This window comes from Actinia tenebrosa, unplaced genomic scaffold (genome assembly GCF_029948245.1).
Source record: "Actinia tenebrosa isolate PJP-AT-01 unplaced genomic scaffold, QUT_ActTen_1.0 PGA_scaffold0__85_contigs__length_37466705, whole genome shotgun sequence".
Classification (NCBI taxonomy): Eukaryota; Metazoa; Cnidaria; class Anthozoa; order Actiniaria; family Actiniidae; genus Actinia; species Actinia tenebrosa.
In genome coordinates this window covers 11176123-11195124 of record NW_028292569.1, presented here as the reverse complement: position 1 = coordinate 11195124, position 19002 = coordinate 11176123, and the positions used below count along the sequence as shown (strand labels likewise).

General features: G+C 36.9%; 3 protein-coding genes across 4 annotated transcripts; 1 reads left to right on the top strand and 2 right to left on the bottom strand.

Annotated features, from left to right (window-relative positions):
- Positions 1-1269: 1269 nt before the first annotated feature.
- Positions 1270-7771, bottom strand: LOC116303022 (putative serine protease K12H4.7). Its single transcript, XM_031712461.2, has 9 exons — positions 7377-7771; positions 5923-6107; positions 5633-5816; positions 5342-5456; positions 4952-5153; positions 3775-3868; positions 3352-3469; positions 3186-3276; positions 1270-1691 (listed from the first exon to the last, which is right to left on the bottom strand). Exons 1-9 carry the CDS (start codon positions 7769-7771, stop codon positions 1585-1587), a joined length of 1491 nt encoding a protein of 496 aa, XP_031568321.2. The 3' UTR covers positions 1270-1584.
- Positions 7772-7912: 141 nt separating this feature from the next.
- Positions 7913-15100, top strand: LOC116303024 (eukaryotic translation initiation factor 4E type 2). 2 transcript variants are annotated; one of them, XM_031712463.2, is made up of 10 exons: positions 7913-8042; positions 8546-8621; positions 10685-10753; positions 11150-11296; positions 11632-11736; positions 12114-12191; positions 12637-12711; positions 13544-13605; positions 13928-14002; positions 14747-15100. In XM_031712463.2, exons 1-10 carry the CDS (start codon positions 7993-7995, stop codon positions 14787-14789), a joined length of 780 nt encoding a protein of 259 aa, XP_031568323.1. In that variant the 5' UTR covers positions 7913-7992; the 3' UTR covers positions 14790-15100. The 2 variants fall into 2 exon arrangements, with proteins under 2 accessions (XP_031568323.1, XP_031568324.1); XM_031712464.2 differs by lacking the exon at positions 7913-8042 and adding an exon at positions 8283-8461.
- LOC116303023 (box C/D snoRNA protein 1) lies at positions 13999-18904 on the bottom strand. Its single transcript, XM_031712462.2, has 8 exons — positions 18708-18904; positions 18529-18635; positions 17737-17822; positions 16548-16651; positions 16147-16215; positions 15880-15960; positions 15701-15781; positions 13999-15326 (listed from the first exon to the last, which is right to left on the bottom strand). Exons 1-8 carry the CDS (start codon positions 18806-18808, stop codon positions 15116-15118), a joined length of 840 nt encoding a protein of 279 aa, XP_031568322.2. The 5' UTR covers positions 18809-18904; the 3' UTR covers positions 13999-15115.
- Between the last annotated feature and the right edge of the window lie 98 nt (positions 18905-19002).

Below are 19002 nucleotides of genomic sequence, written 5' to 3'. Positions count from 1 at the left end.
TTTGTCTTAAGTTACTAACACCCTCAGAAATGCAATTTTCATTTTTTTAGGGGCATTTGCCTTTCTGCCTCAACTGCCTCGCTTGCCTCATAGTGGCTATATGGCCCTGCAAGGAAACAGCGCTTTCATCAAAATGAAAAGGCTTGAACCTTCAGAAATTTCAAATTATTACTGATGACCTTCCCCTCTGAAGTCACAAAGGGGGGTTGGAGTGCATGCTCCCCCAGAAATGTTTGAAATTCAAACCCACAGAAATGTGATCCCCATCGTTTTGAGGGAGAATTGTGACATTTTATCCAGGATCGTGGCTAGGCCCTGCTGATATCTTGGTGAGTCCTTGCATAAATTGATATGACCCCCCCCCCCCCCCCCTTTTCTCTCTGCAGTTTTGACCCACTCCCTATTTGCACCAGCCCCCTCCCCCCTCCCCCTCCCTATAAATAATGACCGGTCCCTTAGGCAATAAATTCATTTTGTTTGGGAAACGTGAATTTGTAAACAAATTATGAATGGTTTATTCAATGAAATAGCGAAATTTAATTGACTTGGAATATTAATTATGTCGAAATGCACATCAAAGTGTCAAAGTCAAATAAAAGTGTCGCAAAATAAGCAACCTCCGAAATTGTGAAATTACTCTTCCTATAATTTAATGTCATTCTTGATCTCAACTAAAGAAATATAACAGTGCATGTACAACAATTTAAGTACCATGATTTATTAAAGTCTTGGAAGTTTAAGGCCCCGTCCACACGTATCCGGAAATGTTTGTATCCGCAAATCATTTTTCGCGGATACGAAAATGTTCGCGTCAACACGCAGCGTATTCGAATCGTTTTCACCGTCCACAAGTATCCGTTTTCGTAAAATTCGCGGATACGGACACAAAAATTTGCGGACACGTGTGGACGCAACCCGTTTCCGTAAAAAAAATTTGCGAATACAAAAATTTCCGGATACGTGTGGACGGGGCCTAAATCAATCACACTTAAAAAGTAGTGAATACTGAGTTTACCACGTTTAAAGAAAGTCATATCTATATTACATATCCTTATAGCGTACATATACTGCATTTTGCTAAATCCTCAAGTTCCTTCCTCCCCATTAAGCCCCCTGTCAATTACGCCCCCAATCTATTAAGCCCCCTATCTATTAAGTCCCCTATCTATTAAGCCCCCAATCTATTAAGCCCCCAATCTATTAAGCCCCCTATCTATTAAGCCCCTATCTATTAAGCCCCCTATCTATTAAGCCCCTTATCTATTAAGCCCCCTATCTATTAAGCCCCCTGTCAATTAAGCCCCTATCTATTAAGCCCCCTATCTATTAAGCTCAATATCTATTAAGCCCACCGTCTATTAAGCCCCTCTGTCTATTAAGCCCCCGCCTCTCTAATAAGCCTGGCCTCCAGGGCTCCCCTCGTAAAAGTGCCTAGAAATACATAAGCCCCTGGGGAGCTTAATATTGAATTAACAGTATATCAAAAATAAAGGTGCAAAAAGAACGTTAATGACACTGTCATGGCAACACCCTGTTGCCATGGGTGCACGTATATTACAAAGCATATATCTAAATTGTTTATCATCAACTCAGCCATAATACAATATGTTTCTTGATCTGCTCTCTTGCTTGCTTCAACTGTGGAAGGTCTTCAGGGCTGTCAGGGTACATATTGGCACAGTGTGCAGTACCTAACAAGTGATTACATGAGGGAGTATTGGTTATGGAGTCATTTGATAGTGATAAGCAATCAGAAGATTTCAGTCTGAATGTTTCCATAATTAATAAGCTGCATGACACAAGGTTATTTTTAGGCAAATGTATGGGTTTTCTAGCAGCACCCATGTGCCTGTTCAGACTATTAATATTATTTATGAAATAGTTATGATTTATATACCGCCCTTTTATTTAACAAGTAAAATACATTTACTGTGTATGCACAAGCTAATGCAAACCGAGATGTGGTTGGGAGAATTCGAGAGCAGATCAGTGCAAACACGAGCCATAGGTGAGTGTTTGCACCTGCTCGAGAATTCTCCCAACCACATCAAGGTTTGCATTAGTCTGTGCACAGTAAATGTATTTTATTTGTTTTATAAAATTATTTTCTTCAAAAACAAAAATAACGAAAAAAGATCAAATAAAACAAAAGAATTTAGTTCAAAGTTTTGAATACAAATTCTCCTTACATACTTGTGCATTTGCAATAACCAATCGGATTGTGCGAAAGAAGACCCTTAACCAATCAAATTGCGAGTTTGATACACACCTCCAAGCATGAAATTCAAGTTGAAAATTTCTTATTTCAAAGCGAGAAGAAGCCAAACTTTAGTGCCTTTCTCCCTTGAGAAAGAGGCTTTTACAAGCAAATCTTGATAAAATAATAATTCCAAAGCTTAACCAATGGCTTTAGTCATTCTAGACCGAAAAGAAAACACTATTTTGAGAGCTAGAACTCGCTAAATTCAAGCTTGATTTCCGTCGGTGTTGTTGAAAGAGTTCCTCGAAATTCTCCGAGTTCAGGCTGGCAAATCTGGATTTTTTCTTTTTTGTTGAAGGCTCTTCTGGTGGTTCTACTATTTCAGATACTTCCTCAGGAAAGTCAAAGTCTAAGCTTGGAAAATTAGCCATATTCTACTAATTTTACTGGAGTTATGACTATTTGTGTACAAGTACAAACTTCCAAACAAAACTCAAATTTTCCCATGACACGCGTTACAATTGTGTTTGCACAGGGAAATGCAAACACGGCTCTTGGCCAATCACAGCACGCATACTATCTGAATCATTTTATAAATGTGGATATAATCAAAGGCGCTCACACTGTAGTATATGAAGCAGTATATCACACAGTATATCACACAGTATATCACATAGTATATCACACAGTATATCACACAGTATATCACACAGTATATCACACAGTATATCACACAGTATATCACACAGTATATCACATAGTATATCACACAGTATATCACACAGTATATCACATAGTATATCACACAGTATATCACATAGTATATTACACAGTATATCACACAGTATATCACACAGTATATCACATACTGTAGTATATGACACAGTATATCACATAGTATATCACACAGTATATCACACAGTATATCACATACTGTAGTATATGACACCGTACATCACTCAGAATATCACACAGTATATCACACCTTCAATGAAGATTGCCTGCTCTGTTGCAGAGACATCTTTGGTAATGCCGAGTGCATGCCATGGATCAATGGAGCCATTTGGGAAAACAATCTACATATAATTAAAAGACATGAATATACATTTTTACTCAGATATGGAAATGAGTGTTTGATGAGAGTACAGTACCTTGCTGCCAGCAATCCCTTGCCCACCATAATTGGTATTAGTTTGTTTCACGCCACTCTGGATATTTGGCTTGTTGAAGGATTTACCAAACACATCTTCACATTGTTGGACATAGTACCTGAAAGTTAAATATAGATTGAAAGAAACCCTTAAACATTCAGCAACTCAAGTTAAAAAAAATATAACCAAATGTTTGTATTTATGAAGACAATTTGGGAGCGAGGTGTCACCATTATTTTTAATATTTGACAATCAAGACAATTAACTCTAACAACAATAAACATACCATCAATCAAACAATCATGAGGGTACATAGGTACTGGGAAACAATTTGATTGACAACAGTCCATTGCCTATTAACCTGTTGTATGCAATGAGAACAGATAAACATGGTAGACAGACTTATGTATCACATTTGCATACCTCAGTGGGAAGTGACTGCCAAATGGCTGCTCTTTGGTATCAGTTGTCTGATAAAATCCAAACTCTGTACAAGTCTGATAAAACCACTGTCTGCCTAAAAACAACCATAACATTGTATCTCTAAGCTACAAATGAAGAAAAGGTTCACAATTAAAGTGCATCCAACGAGTTATGGATGCATCTAGGAGGCTGCTAAGCATGAAAGAAGCATAAGAATTGCACTTAGCATAGCTAAACACATTTGTCATTCTAGATTCTTTAGTGCTTAGTGTATTTTGGTTATGTTAAATAATATGTATATATTGATCATTAAAAAAAAAAAGAGAAATAACATTGAAGTAGGTTGTTGCTCTTGAACGAAAATAAGTCTATACTAAAGGTTGAAGAGAAACATGCATGGATGGTGTGCTCTGTTAATGCACTAGATGCCTCGCTCACATTACAAATGGTTGTGGGTTTACTCCTCTAACAATTCAAACTGTCATAAAAGCGGAGTTGCCTCTTCGTTCTTGACATTCACTGGTTTTCCATCCTCCAAAAAAATGTAACTTCTATATGGTCATAGACGAAGGGCCACGAGTTTGTAGTTAGCCAATAGCTATAAAGTGCTACCTGGCTTGTTAAAGGGCTACTACAACGAAAATCGCTCAAACTTGGATTCAGCTGAAACTTCCTAAGAATACTCTTTAAAGGTCCAATAATCACTGTATGAAGTGTTTTCTCGATATTCAGGACGAAGGTATGATATTTTTACGATTATTTTTTGGAGTCTGTGACGTCATACACTCAACATCGAACATCGTTCCATACATTTCATACATTACATTACAAGAAATACCCAAACACCCCAAAATATAAATTATAGTCACAAGTAATGTGAAATAAGCACATTAGCCACCCTTTGGGCTTCAAAATAAATTAAGGATTTATATACAAAGAAATATATGTAGCAATGTTTGATGTTGAGTGTATGACGTCACAGATTCCAAAAAATAATCGTAAAAATATCATACTTTCGTACTGAATATCGAGAAAACACTTCATAGAGTGATTATTGGACCTTTAAAGAGTATTTTTAGGAAGTTTCAGCTGAATCCAAGTTTGAGCAATTTTTGTCGTAGTAGCACTTTAAACAAGCCAAATAGTTTTAATGAATAAAGAAAAGGAATATACTCACCTCCTTCTGCAGCACTTCCAGCCCAAGAGACATTTTTCATTGAAGCTACGCTGTTATCACATCTAGTGTCAAGGCATTTCTCATCATATGTGTCCAACATCAAAGAGTTGACCTTAGCATACCGATTCAATGGATCACCCAACTTATCATTGTCCATAATGGAACAAATGGTGTCTATGGTGATGTTAGTCCCTGGCACTCCCTGTATGAGTTTTGATATACCAACATTTCAATATTAACAAGTCTAGTTTGTGTATAAAGATGTGTTTTTTTTTATGTTGTGGGTTTAAGTCCCACTTTTGACATCCTTTAAGGGATTGACTTAATTCTCTGATGATGAACAAGTCTTAATTTAATACAGTATTCCCTAAAAAAATGAAAACTATGTACCTCAAATGCTCTGTTATCTTTGTTATACTGCACTACACCAAAGAAATTCCCTGCTAGTGCTGATGAAAATATACTAATGTCATTAACATTGCTGTTGTTTAGAGGCTCACACAGCCTGCAAAGAAAGTAGTAAAGAAGCACTACAGTTATACGATATGTTGGTCTTTTTGCTGAAAATGTTGAGGTGGAGGTCAAAGAGCTCAAGGGGGAAAGAGTGTGGGTGAAGGTACAGTCTATTTCTGCATTTTATGCAGTATATTACATGGGCTCACTAATATAACAACATAGTACCTGAATGTCTGTGTAAGTTCTTTAATGCCTCCAGAGGTCTGCACAAGTCTATCAATCTGTTGTGTTGCATTTTGAATGTTTTTATTGCACTCTGGCCCTGTAGTATTCAAAGATGCTGCTACAACCTCTAGGTACTCTGGGAAGTGTAGCTGTGCCTTCACTGGAGCACTTGATGCAACTGCACCTAATATCAATGCCATGATATATATCATTATTAATTCTTCTTTATTTACTGATCAACAGGTGTCGTTAGGACGTCTGAGTGATAGTTTAAAGCAGAGCACACTTACCATCAACCAAGTGTGGGTATTTGAGCCTAAACCAGGCTGATAATGAACCAGGATAAGATCCTCCAAACGAAATCCATCTGCTCTTGGTAAGGTTAAATTTCTCAGCCATGGCTTGTCTGAATGCTGCCAAATCTGCCAAGGCTTGTTCACTGTTCAGGTACTTCAAGCTATCGTCACTAAGATCACTGAGTATGAATCATCAAATAATAAGATTAGTAAATGAAAATTTAATCTATCAGGCATCGAGATATTACCTTTAAACGTTGAATTTGTAAGGAGGAAAATATTCATACTGTACCTCACTACAAATTATTAATATTAAGGTGGGTTATGGAGCTCATCAAGGCATTCTAGTTGTCAGCAAATCTCCTCATGACTCTAACAAATCCAAGTGGTTCACTTCAAATCAAGTAGTGATAAGGGACTTTATCATGTTGTGGGGGGGGGGGGGGGGGATTTTAGATGGGGGTAGACTTTTGAAAAAACGTACAGTTGACTCTCACGTAAGCGACCACAGAGAGAGTTAACACAGGAGTTAACACATTTCTAACTCACGTGTTAAAACTGCTGTATTTAATGTTAAACTGTTTTAATCAAAACTTTGAATGTGCTATATGTTTACAGTACTGTAATCGTCAATATGGAGATTCCCTGTAAATATATCTTTTATGGAGATAATAAAACATTGATGCCTTGGCTTCAGAAACATTTACAAAAACTTAATTATGACATCTCAAAATTGATGGATATTCAGTAGGATATTTTTATAAAGTACAGTTACATGTATACAAGTATAGCACATTGTGTTTGCTTAGTTAAACACTTTAAAATCTCAAGTAACCGGAAATGTATGACAGTTTATTAATTCATGCAATCTTTATACTGCAAATAAATGCAACACATGTTTATTGTTAAAGGATCTGTCATCATTACTGGCTCTTGGGTGGTCGCTTACCAAAGAGGAAAAGCAATAAAAAATTCCAAAATTTTAACCCCAAAGGTGGTCGCACTCACTTACGAGAGTGGTCACTTATGAGAGAGTTTTTACAGAGTTTATATGGGAAACAAAATGGGAATTTCAAAAAATGGTCGCTTACAGGAGATGGTCGCTTACGAGTGTGGTTGTTCAAAGAGAGTCGACTGTTATTTGAGGGGGGTAATCTTTGTTTTAGAGAAATAAAAAAGGGGAGGAGTAAACTTCTTAAGAAAAATAGTAAACGAAATGACGATGAAGAGGGGGGAGGGGGGGGGGTACGTTTTTTATTGAAAAATATTGTATGGGGGTACAAATTTTACTTAAATTTTCCCCCACAAATTCACTCCAAAACAGTAAATTAATAAATGGGGAACATATATGACTTGTTGCCTTAGAAGTTGCCATAAAATACATATATTATTCTAATATTATGTAATATATACTTTATGAATTGAATGTGCATGACATCAGTACTTACCTTGTTGGGTGACTCTTCCCATAAAACCTGTGCTCTAGTAAGAAAGCTATCGCTCCAAACTCTTGTGCATAGTTCATCATATTACCGGTGACAACCCACACAGGATTAGCAGTGCCTTCGCCTCCTATCATCAAAAAGACAGGACTGTCTTCCTTTTGACGAAAGGTGTCGTTAAAAAAGAACCTCTGTTGCCAGGTTTTCCTGTTTGAGTCGTCAAAATGATCGAGTTTTTGAGTAAACCAGTTTTCTTCTGGTATTTTATGTCCATCTGGCAATCGAGGTGACGGTAGTAAACCTCCTTTAGGACGACCATGAATGAATCGGGACGATCGGACCAGCATAATCAGTTGTCCTACAGCAAGGAAAACCAGAAACCCTTTACAGACCGGTGTCATTATGAGACAAAAGTTCTAGTGCGACAACAAATCAAACCGAAACAATTGCAAAACGTTTCCACTTCATCAACCCAGAATTCATCAAGTCTTCTCATAAAGGTTTTTCTCGAAGTAATCCAGGAAGGATTGGATTTGATGGCTTAAAACAGGGAATATAATTCTAGGATATTGTGCAGAACTACCTTCTGTCAAATGAACCAAATAGAAGTCACGCGCCTTCCATGCCGGCAACAAGAGATCAACACCACAACCATAACCCTGGAGGGACAGGGTGAGTAATTTGTTGCGCTACATGATATGCATATTATTAAATGTCCTAAGCTTTTCAATAATCTTTAAAAAGATGCCTACATTTTAAAAAATATATAGAGTTAAAAAAGAGAATTTTAAACCAATTATTAAGGAATTGTTGATTAATTGAAAACCATTCCTTTCCCCACTCCCCCAGAGTACGTGTGTTGTTTTATAGCCCGCAGTTTTAGTCAGCGGGATAGGGCTGATGATTATGCGCAGTGTTCAGATTGAGAAAAACACGAAGAACGAGTCAAAATTGAAGATTTGATGTTCAAAACACAGTCATTTATTGTCAAAATATTGTATATAATAGAATTATTTTATAAATAGAAGCAAATATTTTATATAAGGATATTTTTTGGAAATATTTATATCAAAAATGAACAAATTTGATGCGTGAGTATTGGTTGTTAACGTGTTGTTGTCGGCCATGTTGGCGTGAGTTGTTGTTTAATCGATGTGATGTTTTGTGGTTCATAGCCTCAAACTAGATGATTCCAATAACGATGACAGTACAGACGACAAGGAAGATGAAGATGGAGATAATTCAAAAAAGGTTGGTGGATTATTGTTAATCTATTGGGCTGCTGTGTATCGTGTTATAGTACGTGCTACAGTACTATACGGAAAACATAACACAGCTGAATGGCGCACAAATTACATATATAAAGCTTTTTTAAACTTAAATTGTGTAGGGAAACTAGGTAGTAAATGTCGAGATGAAAGATAGGAAAATTTGCAACCTTCAAAGGCAGGAGTTGTTGGAAGTGTTGCACAAAAAAGTGGGCACAATTGGGGCTTACTTCACATCCTTGCTTGTGTATGGGGGCATGACTTGATACAGCTATTCCAAAATAGGTGAAGGTTTTGGTGGAAGTTGCATACCAAGCCTTAAATGCACTATGGCAAGAGAGCATAAATAAGATAGGAAACTTCTTAATATCGCGAGCACAATGTGAATTCCTGGTTGGGCTATTTTTAGAAACATGGGATGTAGTTTAAATTGCACCTTACCCTACTCCCGTAATCTTTCCATTTGTTGTTTTGATCACTAAAAACGTACAAGGAAAGAGAATAAGCACGCTAGTTGACACACAGGAGTAGGGCAAGGCAAAATTTAAGCTGCATCCAATTTCTAAAAATAGCCCTACCAGAAATACACATGGCGCACCCCATATTAAAATGTTTCCCTCTCTTATTAATGCTCTCTTGACTATGGGTAAATATGAGTGACTTAAATCAGCAAAAGGTCACAACATTATAGAATTGTCCCACACTTTGTCTGCACGTTTTTACAGCATATTTTCTTTTGCAATGACTTTATTTACTGATGAAGATGATACATTTCAATCTTGGTAATCAATGACATGTAGCAAAACCATTTTGAAACATCTGTATATGACTTAAAAATGAGAATATGTGGACCGCGTAGCACTTATGAAATACATGAAGATATAGAAATGTAGATAAGTTATAGTGCTTGGGAATGAGGTTATTCCGGGCGAAAGACCCTTGGAATTAAATTCGGAAAACTTAATTTCCGACTTCGCTGGGAAGTGAACCCACGACCTTCGGTAATGAACTACCGATGCTCTACCAGCTGAGCTAGAAGTCAGACTGAGAGCAGGCCGGGGTGAAATAGATGTTAGGTCGCAGTAATTATGTAATTATCTTCATTTATTTCATAAGTGCTACGTGGTCCACATATTCTCATCTTTGCATCATTATTACCGCGACCTTACATCTATTTCACCCTGGCCTGCTCTGTATATGACTTAATAAATTTAGATTTAATTTATTGTTATTTAGTAACCGCTTTTATTACAATCAACTTGATATGCTTGCTGTGATTGGACGAGAACTGTGAAATATTTGAACAAAAAAACCAACATTGAAAACTACGAAAAAAATGTTTTCTTTATAATAATGATAATTATGAGAATGATGATGAAGATAATGATAATAATAAAACCCCAGCTTTGTTCATGCCCTTAAAAAGCATTAAGAGCTGGCACACTTCATTAATAATTTTACCAATTACTGTTCAAAGCATATTTTATTTCTAAGTAAAAATCCTTTTTTGCATCTGTACATACAAGTGAGTTGTCTTTTGACTTGCTTGTTTGATAAATCTCTTACTTGAATCAAAATCGCAGGGCCGTAACCAGAACTTTTACAGGGAGGGTGCACATCGAATAAAATCGGACCATTGATCGCTTTTTTTATTACTCAGTGGCGTAACTAGGGATCTTGCAGGTAGGTGCACAGGCAATAATTTGCAGAACCAAAGAGAAAAAAAAAAGGTAACCAAAAGATAGCAGAACCAAAAAAAAAAAAAAAAGTAAAAAAAAAAAGGAGATGGATGAGCGGACCTTAAGCTTTTAAGGGGGAGTGCACGTGCACCCTGTGCAACCCCCTGGTTACGGCCCTGAATCTCTTATGAAAAAAAGGACATTGTATATTATTTAATAACAAGGCATTATAACTTGCACTACTTTGCACTAATTCTCACTTTTATGAGACCTATTATCACCAGTATTCTCATTCTTGAAAGAGCCAAATCATTTTTGGAAATTCATTCTGAAATGTTGTGTGTCAATTACACTTTGTTATCTTTAGGAAAATGGAACAAAAACATTTGATGCAGACACAGCAGATGAAGAGGAATGGAAAAAATATCAAGCAGAGGTAAAAAGAAGATGCCTTCCCATATTTCAAATTTTATCAATACCCTGAAACAATCTCTGGGCTGATTTAAATTAGGACACTGCTAACTCTCAGATCTGATCCAAGACTGAAGTCTGGGCTGATGAATTTTATGGCACTGCTAACTCACAGATTGGTCAGATGGAATTGAAATTTAGCTTGTTAGGTTTTGCAGAGGGAGGTAAACTGGAGAACCCTGAAAAAAAACCCACAAATGAAGGGAGGCCTAGCAAACTTTATTCATATGCTGCGAAGTCCAGGAATTGAACTCGACCCCAGAGTTAAGAGTGAAATGTACTACAGGTACGAGGTAAACACCACCCTTGATTCACTGAACAATATATGTGTACTAACATCTTATGAATGTGTGTGTTATAGCTTGAAGCTAAAGAAGTAAAACCAAATCCAGGAGAAAATCCTCTACAATGTCCTTATGTGTTTTGGTTTTCAAGACGACCGCCTGGTAAAATCCAGTCTCCCAGTAATTATGAAAACAACATCAAGATTGTGGGAAAATTTGCATCTGTGAGTATTTTTTTCTTATTTGTGTAGCTTTTCAATAGAGGGCATGCAGTAAAACCATGAAATAAAATGAATTAAAAATATACATAAAAATGAAAATAAAGCTTAGTAGTTAGTGACTAATAGTTGCTATCACTCAACCAGAACATTCATTAAACAAAAGACACAAATGGTCTCTTGTGTTTTGTCTTTGTATGATGAATGTTCTGTTATTTTAAGCCCTGAAATAACAAAGCAACAACTGAGTACAAGGAAGAACCAAAATGTCTAGAATAAAATTGATCTTAAAAACATGTACATGTCATAATCTGATTTACATGCTTGATTGATGTCTGCAGGTTGAACAGTTCTGGGCATTTTACAGCTACATGGTTATGCCAGGAGAATTAACGGCACATTGTGATATCCATTTGTTTAAAGATGGTATCAAGCCCATTTGGGAGGTATTATACTCACTCACAACTACACAATACTACACCACTTATGATTATAAAGGTCCTTACTTCAGGGCACATGCTAAGATTGTAACAACCCAGGGCTGATGTAAACAATTAGACTCTGAGGGTTTTTCTTGCCCTGTATTTATTTCTACCTAAAAAAATCTACCTAATTCAAACTGGTAAGAGCTGTACTTCTGAGTCATACATAAACTGTATAGTGGCTGCCCCAGAGGTGCCTTCACATGCTTTTTAATTCAACCCTGTTGAGCTGCTCCGCTGTTGTACTTGCAGTGGTGATTAGTGATAACAAGTTTTTATATCTGTCATGTATAGTGAAAAAACAAGATGTTTAATCTGTAAGATGTTTTGCTAATTTATAGGATGAAGCAAACAAAGGTGGAGGAAAATGGATAGTAAGACTAAGGAAAGGATTAGCTTCAAGGTGCTGGGAAAACTTGGTATGTAACTGTCCTGGTCTTAACCTTGTCAACTTTCTGATACATACTTAAAAAATACCATAAACTTCCAGTTATAAGGCTACTACATGTAACTGAGAGGACTCAGGAGGAAAAAGAGTTTGGAATAAAGACAAAATGGTTATTTCTTTCTCTTACATTCTCAGTGGTTAATCTCTCATGTTGCTTCAATGAAACAGGAGATTCCAGTTCCCAGATGGGCTCATAACTGAAGAATATTTGTGTTAGGGGACTAGTTGGAGGGCTTATAAGCGGGAGGGCTTCTAACAGATTTTTTCCTGTTGGCATGCATATGAATATACATATACTGTAAAAGACTGACATGGCATTTATTGCATGCTTGCTACTTGTCATATCATGACTGCAACATGGTAAACCTATTTGGTCATTACTTATCTGCTACTTATCTTATCTGTGTGTGGCCTAGGTGCTTGCTATGTTAGGGGAGCAGTTTATGGTTGGATCTGAAGTTTGTGGTGCTGTTATTTCTATCAGATTTCAGGTAATGCATTGCAGTCCAATTTGACAAGGAAGCATTGCAATGGCTAAAAATAATGGCTGGTCGACAGATAACGTCCTGCCAAATACCTTATGCCAATCCTCTTGACCAGTGGCATTGTCTGGTCACATGATAATCAGTCCATTGTGGTCAGTTTTCATGCCTGGCCATTAATTAGCCATTCTTTTTAGCCTTGAAGTTGGGTAACATAAAAATAAAGTGTTTGTAAAGTGGTTGGCTTATTTACTGACCATTTCCGATATGGCAACATACTGGTAAATGAAAACCAACAAAAAAATACCCTTCAATAGTGGTCGTTTCTTTAGTCAGTGTCCTTTCCCCCGGGGAAGGGGGGGGGGGGGGTACTCTGCCAGAATTTGGGTAGGGGTGTTCCACTGGCATTCTGAAAGGGGTACCCTGTTTATGACAAAAGATATAATTTATTGCACTGAGTTCCTGTTTCAATTATCATGTCATCTCGCGTATTGTTTTTTGACGACCATAAAAACCAGTTTCGGTCAATACGAAAGTAGAAACCCTTATGACAGGGAAATATGACAGGAAACTCAGGAAGAAATTGGAACTTGAGTGAAATTGCATACCCTGTTTATGACAAGAGCTCGAAAAACCATACCCTGTTCAGTGGATCATCCCTGTATAGTCCATATATCGGAGTACCCCCCCCCCCCCCCCCCCGGGCCTTTCCCCCCTCTTTCATATTTAAAAGTAAAACTACATTTGTGTATTAAGCTCTTGGTCTGATGGCAGTGTACTAACTGCACTTAGCCACACCTAACTAGTCTTCTCTGATGAATATTCCTTTTGTGTTCTAAAGGAGGACATCATCTCTATTTGGAACAGAAATGCTTCAGACCAAGCAACTACAACAAGAATAAGGTTAAAGGATAAATTGAATTGTGCATAAAGGATTGGAAACACACTGCCTACAAATCTGCATGCAAAAGGAAAATTGCACCATGTCCCTGTGCAGTGGGGAATTTGAAACTGTTGCACTGGAAGTTGCAAAAGTAGAACTCATTTCTACTCTGTCAACGTAGGCCACAACAATTGCAGTTGGACACGCTGTGTGATTTCCCATTTGCAAACAGTGTCACATTGTGTCTGGGCCATGATAGAGTACAAATGATAATAATGGTGATGTCACACGCAATCACTTGTTGAGATATTAACCATATCATGACAATCTGCTTGTTTCTAGGGACACCCTAAAGAGAGTTCTTAACCTACCCCCAAACACCATCATGGAGTATAAAGCTCATCAAGATAGTATGAAGTAAGCTAATAGTTATTTATTCTTTAAAGAATGGGGCAAGGTAATGGTTTTACATTTTTAGATGTTGGCTGGACAAACATCTATAAGTCATCTAAGGCACTAATGACGAAGAAATAGAATAAGATTACTTATGCAGCGATTGGCAAACACAAAAGAAGGGTTGGGAGAAATGTTCTGCCCATCAGCAAGTGCTTTATTGAACAAATAAAACAGCTTTTTTCTGTGTTCCATTCAGTAATAAAGCAGGCAGGAAGTGATGTAAGCATGAAAGAAGTATAATGAGATACGGCTCGTGCTTTTCACACTTCTTGAGTGCTTATGGCACTTCCTATGTGCTTAATTACTGAACAAAGCATGGAAAACCTGCTTTATTCGTTTTATCATATAGTTACTCATTTTATTTCAGTATTTAATTTATTTATGAAAAAAGTAAAATGTTCACAGGACTTCGTGCGCATGGATGGCATCAGCACTGTGCTCCGTTCACTAATAAAGCACAGTTTTCAACCAATCAGCGTGTGTACTATCCTAACTATATAATAAAATTTCATACAGAACAGCAAGCAAGTTTTATAAACTTTTATATAATAAAAATTAGAATAGCCATTATTTTTGGATTATGTATCATGTGGTGTCAAAAAGTGTGCGCATAGCTGTGTGTACCCCCAACTAATTGGAATTTATTTTACAATCATTTGCCTCTTGTACCATGTTTAATAGCACCTTATCTTATTTAATCGACAGAGACAATTCAAGCTTTAGAAACACCGATGTTTTTGTTCGATAAATACAACATACACAGATGAATTACTCCAACACTGTTTGTACTAGGTGGTGGAAAATGACCATGTATTCTAGGACTCCATCAGGCACCACCTGAACCCTTTACAAGACCTGTCAATGATTGCATGCTATACTAAATAACACAATAATACATAATATTATACAATATAAATGTGGGTTACCATCTCCAGCTGGTAACCAAGATTGTTTTACAGTTTTAGTTTTTATTTAACTACTGCAAAGTTAAAGCTGTAACATTGCAAATTGTTCAGGTGGTGATGATTAACTCTCTGACAATAAAATGCAAAACTTAAAGAGTGCTTGATTTATTTATTGGCAATCTATAATATTATCCAATACCACTTGATTCATGTTCAGTTGTGGAGTAATCATTTCAGGTACTTGTCTGTGTGTCAAAGTGTCATGTTTTGGGTAGCTGTCAGAAAACTGAGGTAATATGACATGCAATGATGGAAATTCTATAACTGTCTTTCCTGCTAAATTCTGCTGTAAAGTTTGGCTTGTGTCCAACAAGTAGTATCTAAAATCCAAAAAGAATATATTCTATAAATATTTTTAAAAATCTCTTTATTTAAGTATCTAGTAGTTCTGGTGCTTTTGCACTAATTGGGGATACTTTTTCATGCACACACTACATTCAATATTCTTTGCACACAATGCTCAACTCACGTTGATTTTAACGGAGGAAGGAAACTGGAGAACAACACATCGAGCAAGCACAATATTCACATTTGTCCACAGGGCTTGAACCAGTGACCCAGACCTTTGGACTTACAGGTGGTGACAGAGTACGCCACCCATGCTATATAATGTTTTCTAATAATTAAATAATTATTAGTTAACTAGTGATTAGAAGAAATCACCTAATACCATGCAGGCTGGCATCAGACTTACTTTTCCTGGTTGGCTGGTTGGTACTCCTTTTTAAATAAGACACATATCTTATTAATGTCAGTCTGTAAGTAAATCTTGAGTCTGGAAGGTGAAATTTAGAATATTATTTGATGCAAATTGACATTTGACAAAAATAAGCAACAGGTCATCACTTTGTCTATCTCCTCCCTTCCAAATACCTTTGCTGGATGACTGGATCACTTTTGTCAGGGTCTAGATACTTCCTCAGTAAATCTGTAATTACTTCTTTTTCAGACACTCTGAAAGATGATGTTGTGCATCAGTCAAAAATACACATGTCAGTCATTGTTCATCCATCCATCCACCCACTCATCCATTCATCCATCCACCCACCGACCAGTGATCGGTTCTTTATCTAGTTGTAAATATTCCTTGTTAGGTTCATTTCAATATGGTAGCTTTTTGATTGTTTAGTACGTACTAACCTTTTGTCAATATATTCTGCATCAGCCTGTGGGAAAATCCACTTTACTCTCCACATGATCGTTTTAGCTCTAGTTTAGTGCAGAATAGCAATCATTAGTTGACTTGCTGATAGATCCTCGTAGTGTAATATATATGGCATATTTTATACACCAAATATCAAAGTCCATTTTTCTCTGGCCTAATCAGCCAAGAGGGTGCCATGTGATAATAATTGAATGTCACTGTATCCCAGCAACCATTCTGAGGTGGCGATATTATGATATCCACCCACTAATATCAAAACCGGAAGTGATTTCACCCAACTAAAAGTTTTTTTTAAATTGCCATCTTAGTACCACAAAACACACTGTTTCCCTCTCTTCCAATAGATAAGTACTAAATGCATGATTGATAATAGTACCTGTTGTCATAGGATGAAGTGTTTAGCATTCTCTTCTTCATACCAACAGGCATTAGTTTCAGTATGACTCCACTTGCATGTGACTTTTTAAGGAAATTTGTAGCCTTAAAAAAATGAAAAATGTATAATCAAATGGTAGCTGTGTTGTATCTTCCTTTCATTTCTCAATTGACACGATTTTCTTGGTTATTCACAAGGCTTTATTTTTGTTATAACCCTCATTATAAATGCGAGGTCAATATAAAGTACTGTTATTAACCAGGTTTATAACTTACTATATATTGACCTCACATCATTTTATGATGAGCAATTCAGTTCAATTCATCAGCCCCCTCATGCATTATTTATTTTTATCATTTTTTTTCTAAATTTTATTTTTTATTTATTTTTGTTATTTTTAATTCAATATACATAAACATTTGATAGAAGTTTTGAAGATGCAAGATAGCAAAGGAAATCGATGTGTTTCAAGACTCAGGTCCAGGTTGGGTCTGAGTTGGGGGTGGGTCATGTTGTTTTATGTTCTCATTCTTGGGGCCTCGCTGCTTTATGCATTTGAAGGAACAGGGCCACAAGAAAATATGCCATGGGAAATGAAAATGCACCAGCCCACCCCTACCCCCCTCTAATAAATGACCAGTCCCTAAACAACTAGTCTGCCATCGTCATTTTTTTAATGGAAATAAAAAAAACATGTCAAAAGGCTATCATTTTCTGCTGCTTTCTGATTGGCTCCACTACTCAAAATTGGAATGTATGTTTTTATTCTACAATTTGATCTGTAATTGCTGTCTAAGTGGCCCTGGTTATAGTGGTTGCACTGTAATGGCTTGTAGAATTTTGGAGGTTGTTTTGATCTCTTGTTTTCTGGTTTCATGTCATAGAAAATAGTCAAATACAATAGTTTGAGGACTTATTTTGATATGTTTTGACTTAATATCCACTAGTTGCCTAGCCTGCATAGCAGTGGGGAGAAGGGGCGGGGCCTCCACAGCTCCCCCCATCCCTTACCCCCTCCCCCCCAATTTGGGCAGCTACGCAGGCTACTAGTTGCCCCAGTTAACTCTAAAAAGTCATGTGACTGATACTAAGCAATTAATACACAAGTAAAACTCTATTCCATATTTTTTCTTATTTCTTAATACCAGCCGACCTTGCAGCATGCATTAAGATTTGTTTGAGTACTCACATTGCGATTGAAGTGCCTTGTCTTATTGGTTTGACTTGAATGTGCTGTGTATGCTACTCTTTCGGTATCCTCAAGAAGTCTATAATCTAAAGAAAATGCAAAGACATAATGAATGTTTTCATATACTTTTAGCTATCAAATCAAATAATATTATTACATTTTTTTCATCCATTTCTATCTATTAAATAAACTGGTACTGTTACAGACTCGTGGCTTGGTAAATATTCACTGATAATCACTTTGCCTGTGTAGAATCATTCATTTATTTTTAAGATTAACCGGCACCTTTAAAATTTCCTTTACTGCTATTTTCATAAGGAATCACGGGTGGCATAGCAGTGAGAGCGCTCGCCTCTCACCAATGCAACCCGGGTTTGAGTTCCTGCTGAGTTCAGTGTCGTATGTGAGTAGAGTTGTTTGTTGGTTCTCTCCTGTGCTTCGAGGGTTTTCCAGGTTCTCCAGCTTTCCTCCCTCCGCAAAAATCAACTCCTAAATTCCAATTGGAATTACAGTGGATGAATAGCTACCCTGTAGAAATGCCACTGTTAAATCCCATTTATTTATTTTTATTTATTTATTTTATTTTATAAACATACTAACTCACTAGCTGTGAGCTGCACGCTGTCGATACCTTTCATATTTTTGACTGGCGGCAGCAAAAAAAAAATTTTCAGCATGCAGCTCGCATCTTCAGAGTTTGCATATTTATGAAAATAGCAGTATAACCATTTAGATAGTTTTAATAGTTTAATAAGAGCACATGACGCAAGCATACCGTCAATGGATACATACCACTGATTAAGTTATTTTCATTGTAATCACTCTTAGAGACGTATGCGGTCTTACAGCGAATCCCAGTACAGCTAAACCGTTCCTTGTGGTCTTTGACACACTGTAAACTATAGTAATCATAGTAATAATAGTAAACTCAAGCGATTTAAGCGACCTTATCTACCATTATTCATATTCACCTGCAAGTTCGTCTCAGACAAGATGGACATCGATATTTTACGCCCTCCTTACCACAAGCACCACACATTTCCTTTTCCCTCGTCTTGCTTTCACGATCCATTGACTTTAAAAGGAAAAAAACCTCGTAATTTCCACTCTTTCACAATCAGGACGAGCTGCACGTTCACTTTACGATAAAGACACGTTTCAACCAGGCGTTACATGTAATGCATCTAGTAGACTGGATCCGAGGAACAGCAAAACATGTTGACGAGACTTCCGGTCACATGACATATGTGTGTGTCATATCCTTTA

Bases quoted from the DNA above. Each gene is read 5' to 3' on its own strand.
- LOC116303024 (XM_031712463.2), top strand. From the start codon at position 7,993: ATGCCGGCAACAAGAGATCAACACCACAACCATAACCCTGGAGGGACA. The intron at 8,622-10,684 runs GTTGGTGGATTA...TGTTATCTTTAG, and splicing joins ATGGAGATAATTCAAAAAAG to GAAAATGGAACAAAAACATT. The intron at 14,003-14,746 runs GTAAGCTAATAG...TTTAATCGACAG, and splicing joins GCTCATCAAGATAGTATGAA to AGACAATTCAAGCTTTAGAA.
- LOC116303023 (XM_031712462.2), bottom strand. From the start codon at position 18,808: ATGGATCGTGAAAGCAAGACGAGGGAAAAGGAAATGTGTGGTGCTTGT. The intron at 18,636-18,707 runs GTGAATATGAAT...TGATTACTATAG, and splicing joins TGTCTGAGACGAACTTGCAG to TTTACAGTGTGTCAAAGACC. The intron at 16,652-17,736 runs GTGAGTACTCAA...CATTTTTTTAAG, and splicing joins CAAGGCACTTCAATCGCAAT to GCTACAAATTTCCTTAAAAA.
- LOC116303022 (XM_031712461.2), bottom strand. From the start codon at position 7,771: ATGACACCGGTCTGTAAAGGGTTTCTGGTTTTCCTTGCTGTAGGACAA. The intron at 5,817-5,922 runs GTAAGTGTGCTC...CATTGATATTAG, and splicing joins ATACCCACACTTGGTTGATG to GTGCAGTTGCATCAAGTGCT. The intron at 3,869-4,951 runs GTGAGTATATTC...GGTTGTTTTTAG, and splicing joins TGGAAGTGCTGCAGAAGGAG to GCAGACAGTGGTTTTATCAG.